General features: G+C 42.6%; 1 protein-coding gene across 1 annotated transcript in view; it reads left to right on the forward strand.

Moving 5' to 3' along the window:
- tmem14ca (transmembrane protein 14Ca) overlaps window positions 1-14,621 on the forward strand; it is a 40,526-nt gene that overhangs the window by 13,877 nt on the left and 12,028 nt on the right. Inside the window, exon 2 of the mRNA XM_080204827.1 lies at window positions 14,015-14,116. Within this exon, the coding sequence (XP_080060953.1) occupies window positions 14,015-14,116 (102 nt within the window). The remainder of the gene's footprint in view (window positions 1-14,014; window positions 14,117-14,621) is intronic.

The following is a 14,621-nucleotide window of genomic DNA, read 5'->3' on the forward strand; positions in this document are numbered from 1 at the left end:
AGGGTAATTATGAGGCTATTAGGAGAGAATTAGGAAGCATAGGTTGGACTAGGAGACTACAGGGTCTGGGAACGTCCGAAATGTGGAGTTTTTTCAAGGAGCAGCTACTGCGAGTCCTTGATATGTATGTCCCTGTCAGGCAAGGAGGAAATGGTCGAGCTAGGGAACCGTGGTGCACTTAAAAAGTTGATTCGCTGGTTAAAAGGAAAAAGGAGGCTTATGTCAGGATGAGACTTGAGGGCTCAGGTAGTGCACTGGAAAGCTTTAGATTGGCTAGGAGGGAGTTAGAGTGAATTAAGAAGGGCTAAAAGAGGACATGAGAAGACTTTGGCTGATAGGATTAAGGAGAATCCTAAGGCGTTCTATAGATATGTTAAGAACAGAAGATTGGTTAGGGCAAGATTAGGGCCAGTTAGAGACAGCAGTGGGAAGTTATGTGTGGAACCGGAAGAGATTGGAGAGGCATTGAACCAATATTTCTCTTCGGTATTCACGCAGGGAGACATAAATGTAGCTGTGGAGAACACTGGATTACAGGGTTGTAAACTGGATAGTATTGCAGTCGATAAGGAGGATGTGCTGGCTATTCTTGAGGGTTTGAAAATAGATAAGTCCCCTGGGGCAGACGGGATTTACCCTAGGATTCTCTGGGAGGCAAGAGAGGCGATTGCAGAGCCTCTGGCTCTGATCTTCAGGTCGTCGTTGGTCACAGGTATAGTGCCAGAAGATTGGAGGATAGCAAATGTTGTCCCATTGTTTAAGAAGGGGAGCAGAGACTTCCCCGGGAATTACAGACCGGTGAGTCTTACTTCTGTTGTGGGCAAGGTTTTAGAAAAAATTATTAGGGATAGGATTTATAGTTATTTGGAGAGTAATGAATTGATTGGAGATAGTCAGCATGGTTTTGTGGAGGGTAGGTCGTGCCTTACTAACCTTATTGAGTTTTTTGAGAAAGTGACCAAAGAGGTGGATGGGGGTAAGGCAGTTGACGTATATATGGACTTTAGTAAGGCGCTTGATAAGGTTCGCCATGGAAGGCTTCTGAAGAAAATGCAGATGTATGGGATTGAGGGTGATTTATTTAATTGGATCAGGAATTGGCTAGCAGATAGGAGACAGAGGGTGGTGGTTGATGGTAAGTATTCGTCATGGAGTTCGGTTACAAGTGGTGTGCCTCAGGGATCTGTTTTGGGGCCACTGCTGTTTGTAATTTTTATAAATGATCTGGATGAGGGTATAGTTGGGTGGATTAGTAAATTTGCTGATGACACCTAAGTCAGAGGTGTGGTAGATAGTGAGGAGGGGTGTCATAGTTTACAGAGAGACTTGGACAAGTTGCAGAGCTGGGCCGAGAGGTGGCGGGCGGATGGAGTTTAATGCAGAAAAGTGTGACGTAATTCACTTTGGCAGGAATAACAGATGTGTAGAGTATAGGGCTAACGGTAGGACTCTGAATAGTGTGGATGAACAGAGGGATCTAGGTGTATGTGTGCATAGATCCCTGAAAGTTGGGTATCAAGTAGATAAGGTTGTTAGGAAGGCATACGGTGTCTTGGCGTTTATTGGTAGGGGGATTGAATTTAGGAGCCGCAGCGTCATGTTGTAACTGTACAAAACTCTGGTGCGGCCGCACTTGGAGTATTGTGTGCAGTTCTGGTCCCCACATTATAGGAAGGATGTGGAGGCATTGGAGAGGGTGCAGAGGAGGTTTACCAGGATGTTGCCTGGTATGGAGGGGAGGTCCTATGAGGAGAGGCTGAGGGATTTGAGGTTGTTTTCGTTAGAAAGAAGGCGGCTAAGAGGAGACCTTATTGAAACATATAAGATGATTAGAGGTTTAGATAGGGTGGACAGTGATAGCCTTTTTCCTCGGATGGAGAAAGCTAGCACAAGGGGGCATAGCTTTAAATTAAGGGGTGGTAGTTATAGGACGGATGTCAGAGGTAGGTTCTTTACCCAGAGGGTGGTGAGGGATTGGAATGCCCTGCCTGCTGCAGTTGTAAATGCGCCTAGTTTGGGGGCGTTTAAGAGATCCGTGGATAGGTTTATGGATGGAAAGGGATTGGTTTAGGTTAGAGGGTCATTGCTTTTTAATTGGTCGGCGCAACATCGTGGGCCGAAGGGCCTGTTCTGTGCTGTTATGTTCTATGTTCTAAAAACTATGTTAGGTCCCTTATACTCAGAAATGGGAAAATTCATAATCTGGGGCAAAAAAATGGCTGAGGAACTAAATTCATGTTTTGCATCACAAAGGAAGACATGAATAATGCACCAAATGTTTTGAGAAAAACAAGTTCAGTGAAAAGCTGAAGGAAGTCAGCATTGGTAGATAAATGGTTTTGGGGGAATTGATGGGATTGAAGGTGAATAAATCTCTAGGGCCTGATAATCTCCATCCCACGTAAGGAAGTGGACCTGGAAATAGTATTATAGAATCCCTACAGTGCAGAAGGAGGCCATTTGAGCCTGTATCTACAACAACAATCCCACCCAGGTGCTATTATCCCCACAGCTCCTGCTAGTCCCCCTAATACCAAGGAGCAATTTACAATCAACCCTAACCCACACATCTTTGGACTGAGGGAGCAACCAGAGGAAACCCATGCAGACTCCATACAATCACCCAAGGTTAGAATTGAACCCTGGTACTGTGCAGCAGCAATGTTAACCACTGTGCCCCCTCCAGTAGTTATCATTGGTGGTCATCTTCCAAAATTCTTTGGACTCTGGACTGGTTCTCACAGATTAGAGGGTGGCAAAGAAAAGTCTGCTGTTCAAAAAGGGAGGTAGAGAGGAAATGGAGAACTACAGACCAATGAACCTAACGTCAGTACTAAGGAAGCCGTTGAAGTCTGTTATCGAGGATTTCATAGCTCAGCCTATGGAAAGCGGTGGTTACAATCAAACAGTTAGCATGAACTTACAAAGGGGAAATCATGCTTGATGAGTCTATTGGCAATCTTTGAGGATACAACTAGTAGAACTAAATGTATTATCTCCAAATTTGGAGATGATACAAAGTTGGATGGGAGGGTAAGCTGAGAGGAGGATGTAAAGTTTCTTCAGTATGATTTGCACAGGATGAGTGGGCATATGCATGGCAGATGCAGTATAATGTAGATATTGTCCTTGATGCTGAAGGGGTCAAGAGGGGCCATGAGGGACAAGTTGAAACAGGTCTTTCCTGTCAACCCAAGTAGGTGGATAGAGTAGTAGATGTCCATCAGAGGATGGTGGACGTTAAGAATCACACAGGGCAGAATAGGCCCTTTGGCCCATCAGGTCTGCACTGACACATGAGATACACCTGACATCCAGATACTTTTTAAAGGATGAAGCGATCTGCCTGTACCACCCTGACAGGCAGTGCACTGCAGGTTATCACCTCCCCCTCACATTCACCTGCCCCCCACCTCCCAAAACCTCCTGTCCCTCACCTTGAACCCATGTTTCCTCATGACTGAACTTCAACTAAGGGGAACAGCTGCTCCTTATCCACTCTGTCCATGTCCCTCATAATCTTTTACACCTCGATCAGGCCACCCCTCCGTCTCCTCTGCTCCAAAACAAAGCCCAAGCCTACCCATCCTCTCTTCATAAATTAAATGTTCCATGCCAAGCAGCATCCTCGTGAATCTCCTCTATACTCACTTCAATGCAATCACATCCTTTTTATAATGTGATAACCAGAACTGCCCATGGTACTCTAGCTGTGGCTTCACCACAGTTCTATACAACTGTTACGGGGCTGTTACTATGATTTTCTTGCACTTAAAGTTATCCTTCCCTTCAAATAGCCAGACAAAGTCACAGATGAGTCAAAGATTTAAGATGATTTATTAAAGACAACAATTGCTATAAAAATCTGAATGAAATCTTTCTGACCATTCAGAAAGAAAAATTTAGAAATACATGTGCAATTGAAGTCTCAACTTCACTTACAAGTATTTAGCGTATATCAATAAAAGAATGAGTTATCTCTGTTCAGTCATATAAAAATACAGTTTTTTAAACCAATCACAATCACCTTTTATTTGCTTAATTATAATATCCAATTGATGTAAGGTTTTTACTTGCTTCAATTGAGTACAACAATTGTTGTATTGTTTTCCTCTATCTTTTAGGCATTCTGACTGTGTCTGGATATTAGAACATGGATCATTCCCTTGTCCAAGGCATGATTTAAAGGCCTTTTTCCAGCAGAGTAACATTTTTTCTTCCTTATCCAAAGGTCAGGTGTCTGGAACTCACTGCTTACTATCCTGCAATTAAACAGTGCATAGGCTTTTATGATTTGTCTCTGTTAACCCTTTTACTGGACACAATTGTTAGTATGGCTACTATTTTCATCCATAATTATTAGTATGGGTATTAATCATCCTCAAATTCCAACATGACTTCCTTGCTTTTATGACCTACACCTTGATTGATAAAGGCCTTATGCCTTATTCACCATCCTACTAACATGCCCTTCTGCCTTCACAGATCTGCGGACAAACATGCCAAGGTCCCTTTGTTTCAGGAAAATTCCTAGTGCCCTGCCATTCAGTGAATACTTTCTTGTCACATTACTCCTTCAAAAGTATATCACCTCACGCTTCTCAGGGTTAAATTCCATCTGCCACTTATCTGCCCATTTGACCATTCTTGTAATCCAAGACACAGCCTCACTGTTAACCACCCGCCCAATCTTTGTGTCATACCAATCCTACCTCCCACATAGTCACCTATGCTGTTTATATCAATGTCAAATAATTGGGTATGCCACTGGACACTGGTTTCCAGTCACTAAAACAGCCTTCTGTCTTCACTCCAATTCTCCTTTGACTGAACCAATTTTGAATCCACTTTATCAAATTGCTTTGCATCCCATTGCATTTACCTTCTTCACAAGTATCCCATGTTTGCTGAAATCCATGTTCTTGTGCCAGTTTTTGAATTTATCATTTGAAAGCAGTTTTACAGATTTCTTGCCAGAGCTTTTACAGGAGGGTGTTTCTTTGTTATCCCTGAGTACAGAACTGCCATTTATATCAGTGCATAAAAACTCGCTAAGTTGCTCTTTGTCAGTGAATTGTTAAACTGAAGATAATAGCTGAGTCAGATGTACATATACAGCAAAAGTCTGTTTCACCAACTCCCATTTACATGTATGCCTGGCGTTAACTACTAAAGTAAAATCAATCCATACATTTTAATTTTCATTGTTTATTTCAATAGTCCCAGTGTGAATTCGTGATGCAAGTTAGACTTTTCAGAACAAGTGGACCTGATATTGAATGATGAGAAAAGTGTATTAAAAATACTGAAGGAACTTCTTCTAGGTGGATTGCAGCCACATGTTATAGAAACATAGAAAATAGGTGCAAAGAGTAGGCCACCATTCCATGTAATCATTGCCTGATCATGCACATTCAGTATCCCACTCCCGATTTTCATTCCATACACCTTAATCCCTTTAGCTGCATGGGCCATGTCTGGCTCCCTCTTGAACATATCTAACAAACTGGCCCCAACAACTTTCCACAGATTCACAACTCTGGGTGAAGAAGTTCTTCTTCATCTTAGTCCTGAATGACTTCTTTTATTACTTAGACCATGACCCCTGGTTCCGGACTTCCCCAACATTGGGAACATTCTTGCCGCATCCATCTCGTCCAGTCCCATCAAGATTTTATATATTTCTATGAGACCCCCCTCATTCTTCCAAATTCTGGTGAGTACACATTGTCGATCCAGTCTTTCTTCATATGTCTTGTCCTGCCATTCCAGCAATCAGTCTGGTGAACCTTTTAAGTAGCAAGAATGTCCTTCCTGAGACTAGGAGACCAAACTGCACACCATGTTCAAACTGTGGCCTTGCCAAGGCCCTGTATAATTGCAGCAAGACATCCCTACTCCTAAATGCAAAGCCTCTTGCTATGAAAGCCAGCATGCCATTAGCTTTCCTCACCACCTGCTGTATCTCCAAATCAACCTTCAGCAACTGTTTCACTGTGATGCCCAGGTCACATTGCACCTCCCCTTTTCCTAAACTGCCATCATTCAGATAATAATCTTCCTTCTTGTTATTGCCACCAAAGTGGATAACCTCACATTTATCCACATTTGCCAAGAATGTGCCCATCATCAGCCTGTCCAAGTCACCTTGCAGCCTCTGATTATCCTCCTCTCAGCACACACTGCCACTCAGCTTAATGTCATCTGCAAATTTGGAGATATTGCATTCAGTTCCTTCATCCAAATTATTATTGTATATTTTTCTCTTCGTGTCTGCATGGGTTTCCTCTGGGTACTCCGGTTTCCTCCAACAGTTCAAAGGTGTGCATGGGTTAGGCTGATTGGCCATGCTAAAGTGATCCTGGTATCGGAGGATTAGAAGGGTCAATGTGGGGAGTTATGGGAATATGGCCTGGGTGGGATTGTGGTCAGTCTTGATGGATCGAATGGCCTCTTCCTGAGCTGTAGGGATTCCATGATTGTGAACAACTGGGGTCCCAGCACTGAACCCTACAGTAACCACTACTCACTGCCTGCCACTCTGAAAAGGACCTTTTTATTCCCACTCTCTGCTTTCTGTCTGCCAACCAGTTCTCTATCCATGTCAATACATCACCCCCAATACCATGAGCTTTAGTTTTGCTCGCTAATATCTTCTGTGGGACCTTATCAAAAGTCTTTTCAAAGACCCTTGTCCACGCTATTGGTCACACCCTCAAAAAATTCCAAAAGGCTCGTCAAACACGAATATCCTTCAGTGAATCCATGCTGACTTGGTCTGATCCTGTTATTTTCAAATGCTCAGTTGTTACATCCTTAATAATTGATTCCAGCATTTTCCTGATAGAGTGCTGGGAAATGATCACTGCATCCACTATTTCTAGGGCCACTTCTTTAAGTACTGTGGGATGTAAAGCATCAGGCCCTGGGGACTTAACAGGTTTTAATCCCAGTAAATTCCCCCAATGCAATTTCCTGACTAATAAAGGTCTCCTTCAATTCTTCCTTCATAATAAGTACTCTCACAACACCAGATTAAAGTTCAACAAGTTTATTTGGTAGCATGAGCGTTGCGTGCTGCCCCTTCATCAGGTGAGTGCAGGATTTGGTTCACAAACTGACAAACTCAATTCCAAGATAATGGATGGAATGTGAGTCTTAACAGGTAATCAAGTCTTTACAGGTGCAGACAATTTGAGTGGAGAGGGGGTAAACAACAGGTTAGAGGTGTGAATTGTCTCCAGCTAGGATAATTAGTGAGCCCCAACAAGTCATGGAGGTTACAAATAGTATGACATGTACCCAAGATCCCAGTTGAGGCTGTCCTCGTGTGGAACTTGGTTATCAGTTTCTGCTCAGCGATTTTTGCATTGTTGTGTGTCTTGAAGGCTGCCTTGGAGAATGCTTACCTGAAGACCAGAGGCTGAATGCCCTTAACTGCTGAAGCATTCCCCAACAGGGAGGAAACACTCCTGCTTGTGATTGTTGAGCGGTGTCCATTCATCCATTGTCATAATGTCTGCATGGTCTCCCCAATGTACTACGCCTCAGGACGTCCTTTCCTGCAGTGTATCAGGTAGATAATCTTGGCCGAGTCACAAGAGTATGTACCGTGTACCTAGTGGATGGTGTTCTCATGTAAGATGAGGGCATCTGTGTTGATAATCCGGCACGTCTTGCAGACATTTCTGTGGCAGGGTTGTGTGGTGCTGTGGCCACTGTTCTCCTGAAGGCAGAGTAGTTTGCTGCGGACAGCGGTCTGTTTGAGGGTGTAGTGCCAGAGGACCGGCAGGTAGCTGACACATTGTATTGAAAAAGGGGGACAGAACATGTTCAGGAAATTTTAAAAAACAATCCTTTTAATATTGGTGGTGAGAAAATGATGGAAATGTTAGTTAAGGAGACAACAGAAGAAAATCTAGAATTCAGAAATACAGTCAGCTTGGATTTCAAAAAAGTAAATGTTGCTTGACCTGCCTTATTGTTTGAGGAGATAGAGAGAGTAGACAATAGGAATGCAGTAGATACAATTTAACTATTTTTTCAAAAAAGCCTTCAATGAAGCCATTAGTTAACAAATTAATAAGGTTAGAGAACGTGGATTCAGGGAGTAAATTGCAGAATATTTTGTTTAATTCATTCCAGGAATGTGGGCTTTGCTGGCTCGCCAATGTTTATTACCCATCTCAAATTGCCTTGAGAAGGTGGTGGTGAGCTGCCTTCTTGAACTGCTGTAGTCCATGTGGTGTAGGTATCCTGCAGTGTGGTTAGGGAGGGGGCTCCAGAGTTTTGAACCAGTGATGGTGGGAGTACAATGATATAATTTCAAGTCAGGATTGTGAGCGTCTTGGAAGGGAAATTCCAGGTGATGGTGTTCCCATGTATATGCTGCCCTTGTTCTTCTAAATGATAGTAGGTTTAGAAGTTTCTGTTTAAGGAGCCTTGGTGAGTTCCTACAGTGCATCTTGTAGATGGTACGCAATGCTGCTACTGTGCGTTGGTGGTGAAGGGAGCGAATGTGGAAGTGATGCTGATCAACGCGTCCTGAAAGGTATCGGGCAAGCTTCTTGTGTTGTTGGAACTACAGTCATCCAGCCAAGCAGAATGTATTACATCACATTCCTGACTTGTGGCTTGTAGATTGTGGAGCCAGGAAATGAGCTACTACCATAGGATTCCTAGCCTCTGACCTGTTCTTGTAGCTACAATAGTTATATGGATAATTTAGTTGAATTTCTGGTCAGTGGTGAATCCCAGAATGTTGACAATGGGGGATTCAGTGATAATAATGCCATTGAATGTAAAGGTGCATCCTTATTGGAAATGGTCATTGCATTTGATTTGATTTATTATTGTCATATGTATTGGTATAGAGTGAAAAGCATTTTTTCTTGGGCGCTAAACAAACAAAGCAGGCAGTTCACAGGGAAGGAAAGGAGACGGTGCAGTGTTACAGTCGTGGCTAGGGTGTAGAGAAAGATCAACTTAATATAAGCTAAAAGTCTGAAAGAAGCAGGAAAGAAGCTATTCTTGACTCGGTTGACATGTTATACTGGAGAATTTCTTGTTTCCCAAGATGTGATAATTAAACTTAACGTTTGCTTTTCTAAAAATCAGCTAGTTTTTATTATCATAAAACTGCATGTGGTATATGGCTGAATCTTGGACACAGAGCAGTCCACACTAACTGCTGATTCTATCCCAAGACTGCACCCACTGCAAGGATCAATTCAATAATTATACATTTTGTTATCAGCTTACATGATGTTAGTAATATAAGCGGTGGTACATCGAACAAAACAAATTCTGTGACTCCCTCATCCCCAACCTTGGTTCAGCAACTCCTTTATGCCTTGGTTTCTGTGACTCCCTCCTTCCTGACTTTACCTAATGTCTCGTATGTTATCTCGCGGTATATGGAGTCATCTGTGTAAAGGCCGGTTCTCCTGGTGTTAATCATGTCTCACCCAGGCTGTGCGAAGTCAGTCTCATCAAAATAGACTGAAGGCCAAGCATTTGGCCTTCACTGGTTGTAGTCATTTCTTTGTTCAGAGTCAGTCAGCTTTACAGGGGTCTGGCATTTTGAAGTGGCTTGTCTGCAGTCCTTACTTTATACTTGACCATTTTTCCCATCAGGCCACTGCTTCATTTGTACGCTATTACAGATATGTGACTTCAGACCTTTGTATCTTTTTCCCGATGGAAGAAGGTAGAAGAGCTGCATGGGATTCTTGATTCTGCTGGCTGCTTTCCCATGGCATGAGGTGTAGACAGAGTCAATGGTTGGGAGGTTGGTTTGCATGATAGACTGGGCTTCATTCACGCCACTTTGTAGCTTGTTGGTCAGAGCAGGAGCCACACCAAGCTGTGATACATCCAGAAAGGATGCCTTCTATGGTGCATCTGTAAAAGTTGGTGAGAGTTGTAACGGACTTGCCAAATTTCTTTAGCCTGCTGAGAATTAAAGGCATTGGTGGGTTTTCTTAACTATAGCACAGGCATGGAGGGACCAGGACAGGCTGTTGGTGATAGGGATACCTAGGAACTCAAAGCTCTCAACCATTTCCACTTCACCTCCGTTGAATTAGACGGGGGCATGTCTTCCACTATGCTTTTTGAGGTCAGTGACTATTTCCTTCATTTTACTGATATTGAGGGAGAGACTGTCATTGCATCAGTTCTCTCTTTCCTGTATTCTGTCTCATCATTGTTTAGATCCGACCCACAATGGTGGTGCCATCAGCCAACTTGAAAATCAAGTTGGAGAGGAATTTGACCACACGGTCATAGGGAGTATAGTAAGGGGCTAACAACACAGCCTTGTGGGGCACTAGTGTTGAGGATCATTGTAAAGGAGCTTGATGCACTTGGCACATTGTGTGGTGCAAATGTTACATGCCACTTGTGAGCCCAAGCCTGGATATTGTTGCATTTGGACATGAACTGCCTTAGGATCTTTGGAGTCACAAATGGTACAAACGTTGTACAATTATCAGCCAACATTCCCACCTCTTACCTTATGATGGAAGGAAGGTAATTGATGAAGGAGCTAAAGATGTTTGGGCCTACGGCACTCCCCTGAGGAACTACTGTTGTGATGCCCTGGTGCTGAGGTGATTGACCTCCAACCACCCCAACCATTTTCCTTTGTGATAGGTGTGAGTTCAACTAGTGGAGAGTTTTCTTTCCAATTCCATTGATTTCTACTTTTGCTGGAGCTGTCTGACCCAATGTGGACTAGTTATCAAAAGGGCAGTCATTCTCAGTGTTCTCATCTCTGATGTTTAATTCTTCTGTCCATGTTTGAACCAAGACTGTAATGAGTGACCCTACAGAACCAAAACTGAGCGATATTGCTAAGTAAGTGCTGTTTATTGATAGCACTGTTGATGATTCCTTCCATCACTTTGCTGATCGAGTGTAAACCGATGGGGCAGTAATTGGCTGGGTTGGATTTGTCTAAATTTTAAAGAATAGGGCATACCTTGGCAATTTTTCACTGATACTAGTGTAGTAATTGTACTGGAACACCTTGGCTAGGAGTGCAGCAAGTTTTGAGTACAAGTCTTCGTACTATTGCCGGAATATCATTCAGACCATAGCCTTTGCAGTATCCAGTGCCTTTAGCTGCCTCGTGGAGTGAATCGAATTGGCTGGATGCTGGCATCTCTGATGCTGGGGACCTCTGGAGGAGACCGAGATGCACATCAATTCAACAACTATGGCCGTAGATTGTTGCTAATGCTTCAGTCTTACCTTTCACATCGATGTAATGGGCTGCCCCATCATTAAGAAAGGGATATTTGTGAAGCCACCTCCACCAATGAGTTGCCATTTACGCAGTATGTTGCTGGACTGCAGATCTCGAATCTGATCCGTTATTGTGGTATTGGATATTGTTTATCCTTTGTAGGGACCATGGTTGGGTTTAATGGGAGTTGGTTTTTATGATTAGAAATAAAACACCAAAAGATACCTACTTTTTAAAAAAGGCAAGCGATCGTGAGGGCAGAAGAAACACTACAAGACACTCAAAGTGCCCCTGAATAAGTACAGCATTTCCATTGAGAGATGGGAGGGATTGCTTTCCTTAGAATTCGTAAACAGGGGAAGCAGCATCTGCGAAGGCACCAGTCACCTCAAGTTTCAAGTGGAGCACGCAGAGACCAAGTATAAACAGTGGAAAGAGAGCACAGAATGCAGAGCATCCCGCCCACCCACTTCAAACACCACCTGCCAAACCTGTGGCTCCATGATCGGACTATTCATAAACCCACCTCCCCAGAGTCATCCTTGACCCTGAGAGACTGCCAAAGAAGAAGAATTCAACATGGGAAGAGTGCTGGTTTATCAGCTGAAAGGGTATGTGATAATCATCAGGACGTCTTTTTGCCCATGTTTGACCTGGTGCCATGAGATTTCAGCTAGCAGATCAGCCAGCAGAGTAAATGGTAATGAGATGCAAAAGATGGGACGTATTGCTTCACACTACTACGACTGTGTGGCCAAATTCCCCTCCAACTCGATTTTCAAGGTTGCTGACGACACCACTGTAGTGGGTTGCAGCTCAAACAATCTCAAAGACAGAGTACAGGAATGAAATAGAGAATCTGGTGAACTGGTGCATTGACAATAATCTCTCCCTCAATGTCACCTAAATGAAGGAGATTGTCATCGTCTTCAGGAAGAATAGAGGAGAATGTACCCCTGTCTACATCAATGGGGATGAAGTAGAGAGGGTCAAGAGCTTCAAGTTTTTAGGTGCCCTGATCACCCACAACCTGCCCTGGTCCCCCCATGCTGACACGATAGTTAAGAAATTCCACCAACACCTCTACCTTCTCAGAAGACTAAGGAAATTTGGCATGTCAGCTATGACTCTCACCAACTTTTACAGATGTACAATAGAAAGCATTCTTTCTGGTTGTATCACGGCTTGGTATGGCTCCTGTTCTGCCCAAGACCGCAAGAAACCGCAAAAGGTGATCCAAAAGGTTGCCCAATCCATCACGCAAACCAGCCTCCCATCCAATCACTTCGTCGACACTTCCACATGCCTCGGCAAAGCGGTCAGCAGAATTAAGGACCCCATGAACCCTGGACATTCTCTCTTCCACCTTCTTCCATCAGGACAAAGATACTAACGTCTGAGGTCGTGTACCGACCAACAGAAGAAAGGCTTCTTCTCTGCTGCAATCAGACTTTTGAATGGACCTACCCTGCTTTAAGTTGATCTTTCTCTACACCCTAGCTATTACTGTAACACTACATTCTATACTCTTTCCTTTTCTATGAATGGTATGTTTTGTCTGTGTAGTGCACAAGAAACAATACTTTTCACTGCATGCTAATACATGTGACAATAAATCAAATCAAATCGAACCAAACAAGGATTTGTGCTGACATCGTTACTGTTCACAGTTTTCCTTTAAGACTTGGAATTTGAAATCAAAAGTACAATTTCTAAAATTACAAATGAAACCCAATTGTGGGCAGAATGGTTAATACTAAGGATTGCAATAAATTACAAGAGGGCATTAATAAACATGCAGAATGAGCCAATTATTAGCTAATGAATCAATGTGACACAGTGAGGTGGTACATTTTTGTAGGAAGAATAAGGAGGTCGCTTATTACTTTGAAGGTGCACATCTTAGCAGAGTAGAGAATTTCAAAACACAAACATATACCTTTCACTAGAAGTTGCACTGTGCATCAGCAAGATTTTGAAAAGACAGGTCAAGCTTTATTTCTAGAGTGATGGAATTGAAAAGAATGGAGGTTATGTTAAATCTGTATCAGATTTTCATTAGACCACTCTTGAAATACTGCTTGCGGTTCTGATCAAATTAAGGATAAGGAGAGGCAGTAGAAAAAAGGGACACCATTATCAGTATGATAAAAATGGAATCTTTGTGGATCAATGTAAATGGTAATAAAGAATCAGTCACATGAGCAGGTGTTATCAACATACCAAATATATTGATTAGGGAATTCAGTAAAGTGCATGGGAGATTTCAACCAGTTTATTTTTAAAATATTCTTCATGGGATGGGATGTAAGGCCAGCATTTCCTCATCCGTAATAACTCTTGTGAGTCCCTTTCCTGAACCGCTGGAGTCGATGTGATGAAGGTACACCTACAATACTTTTAGGAAGAGAGTTCTAAGAATTTGACCCAGTGACATTGAAGGAACAATGATTTAGTTACATACAGGTCTAGATGGTTCTGTCTGCAGGGGGAATTTGGTTCAATGAGGTTGTGAATTAAACAACAAATAAATTAGGGTTCTTGACTGATTCAATTTCTCAGTTTGCCTTATTTCAAAGATTAAATTAAGATCTTGCATTTATGCAGTACATTATCACCTCAGGACATCTCAAAGTGCTTTGCAGTCATCTTTTTTGAAAGTATATTTTCTGTTGTTATATTGACAACACAATGTTTTACAAAGAATTGTACTTTTACCTTGATGGTTGCTTGATCATTAATGTAAGTTTCTTTTGCATTCAGGTAGTGTGCCCTCTCTAGCAGCTGGTCTGTTATTTGGGAGTGCAGCTGGGTTTGGCGCCTACCAGACCACTCAAGACCCCAAGAACATATGGCTATCTCTGAGTCAGTATTCCAACTACATTAATTACTTGTGTACCAAACTTATATTTAGCTGTAAGAAATTTAACTGAGTAGGTCTCACCCTGATTTGATCTACCAAAGTGCATCACTTTACATTTATCTAAATTAAACTTGATGGTTTGAGTTGTAAGGAGAGACTGGATAGACTGGGACTTTTTTCCCTGGAGCATAGGAGACTTAGGGGTGATCTTCTTGAGGCCTATAATAATGAGGAACTTAGATAACTCTTTTCTCAAAGGCAATGGAATCTAAAACTGGAGGGCATAAGTTTAAGGTGAGAGGGGAGAGCAAAAGGCTCCACAGGGGCAATTTTTTCACACAGAGGGTGGTGAGTGTCTGGAATGAGTTGCCAGAGGTAATAGGAGACGCAGGACAATTTTGTCTTTGAAAAAGCATTTTGGCAGTTACATAGGTAAGATTGGTATAGAAGGATATGAGCCAAATACGGGCAATTGGGACTAGCTTAGTGGTTAAAAACTGGGTGGCA

Source organism: Carcharhinus amblyrhynchos, chromosome 2 (assembly GCF_965287045.1).
Source record: "Carcharhinus amblyrhynchos chromosome 2, sCarAmb.v2.hapA, whole genome shotgun sequence".
NCBI classification, from domain to species: Eukaryota; Metazoa; Chordata; class Chondrichthyes; order Carcharhiniformes; family Carcharhinidae; genus Carcharhinus; species Carcharhinus amblyrhynchos.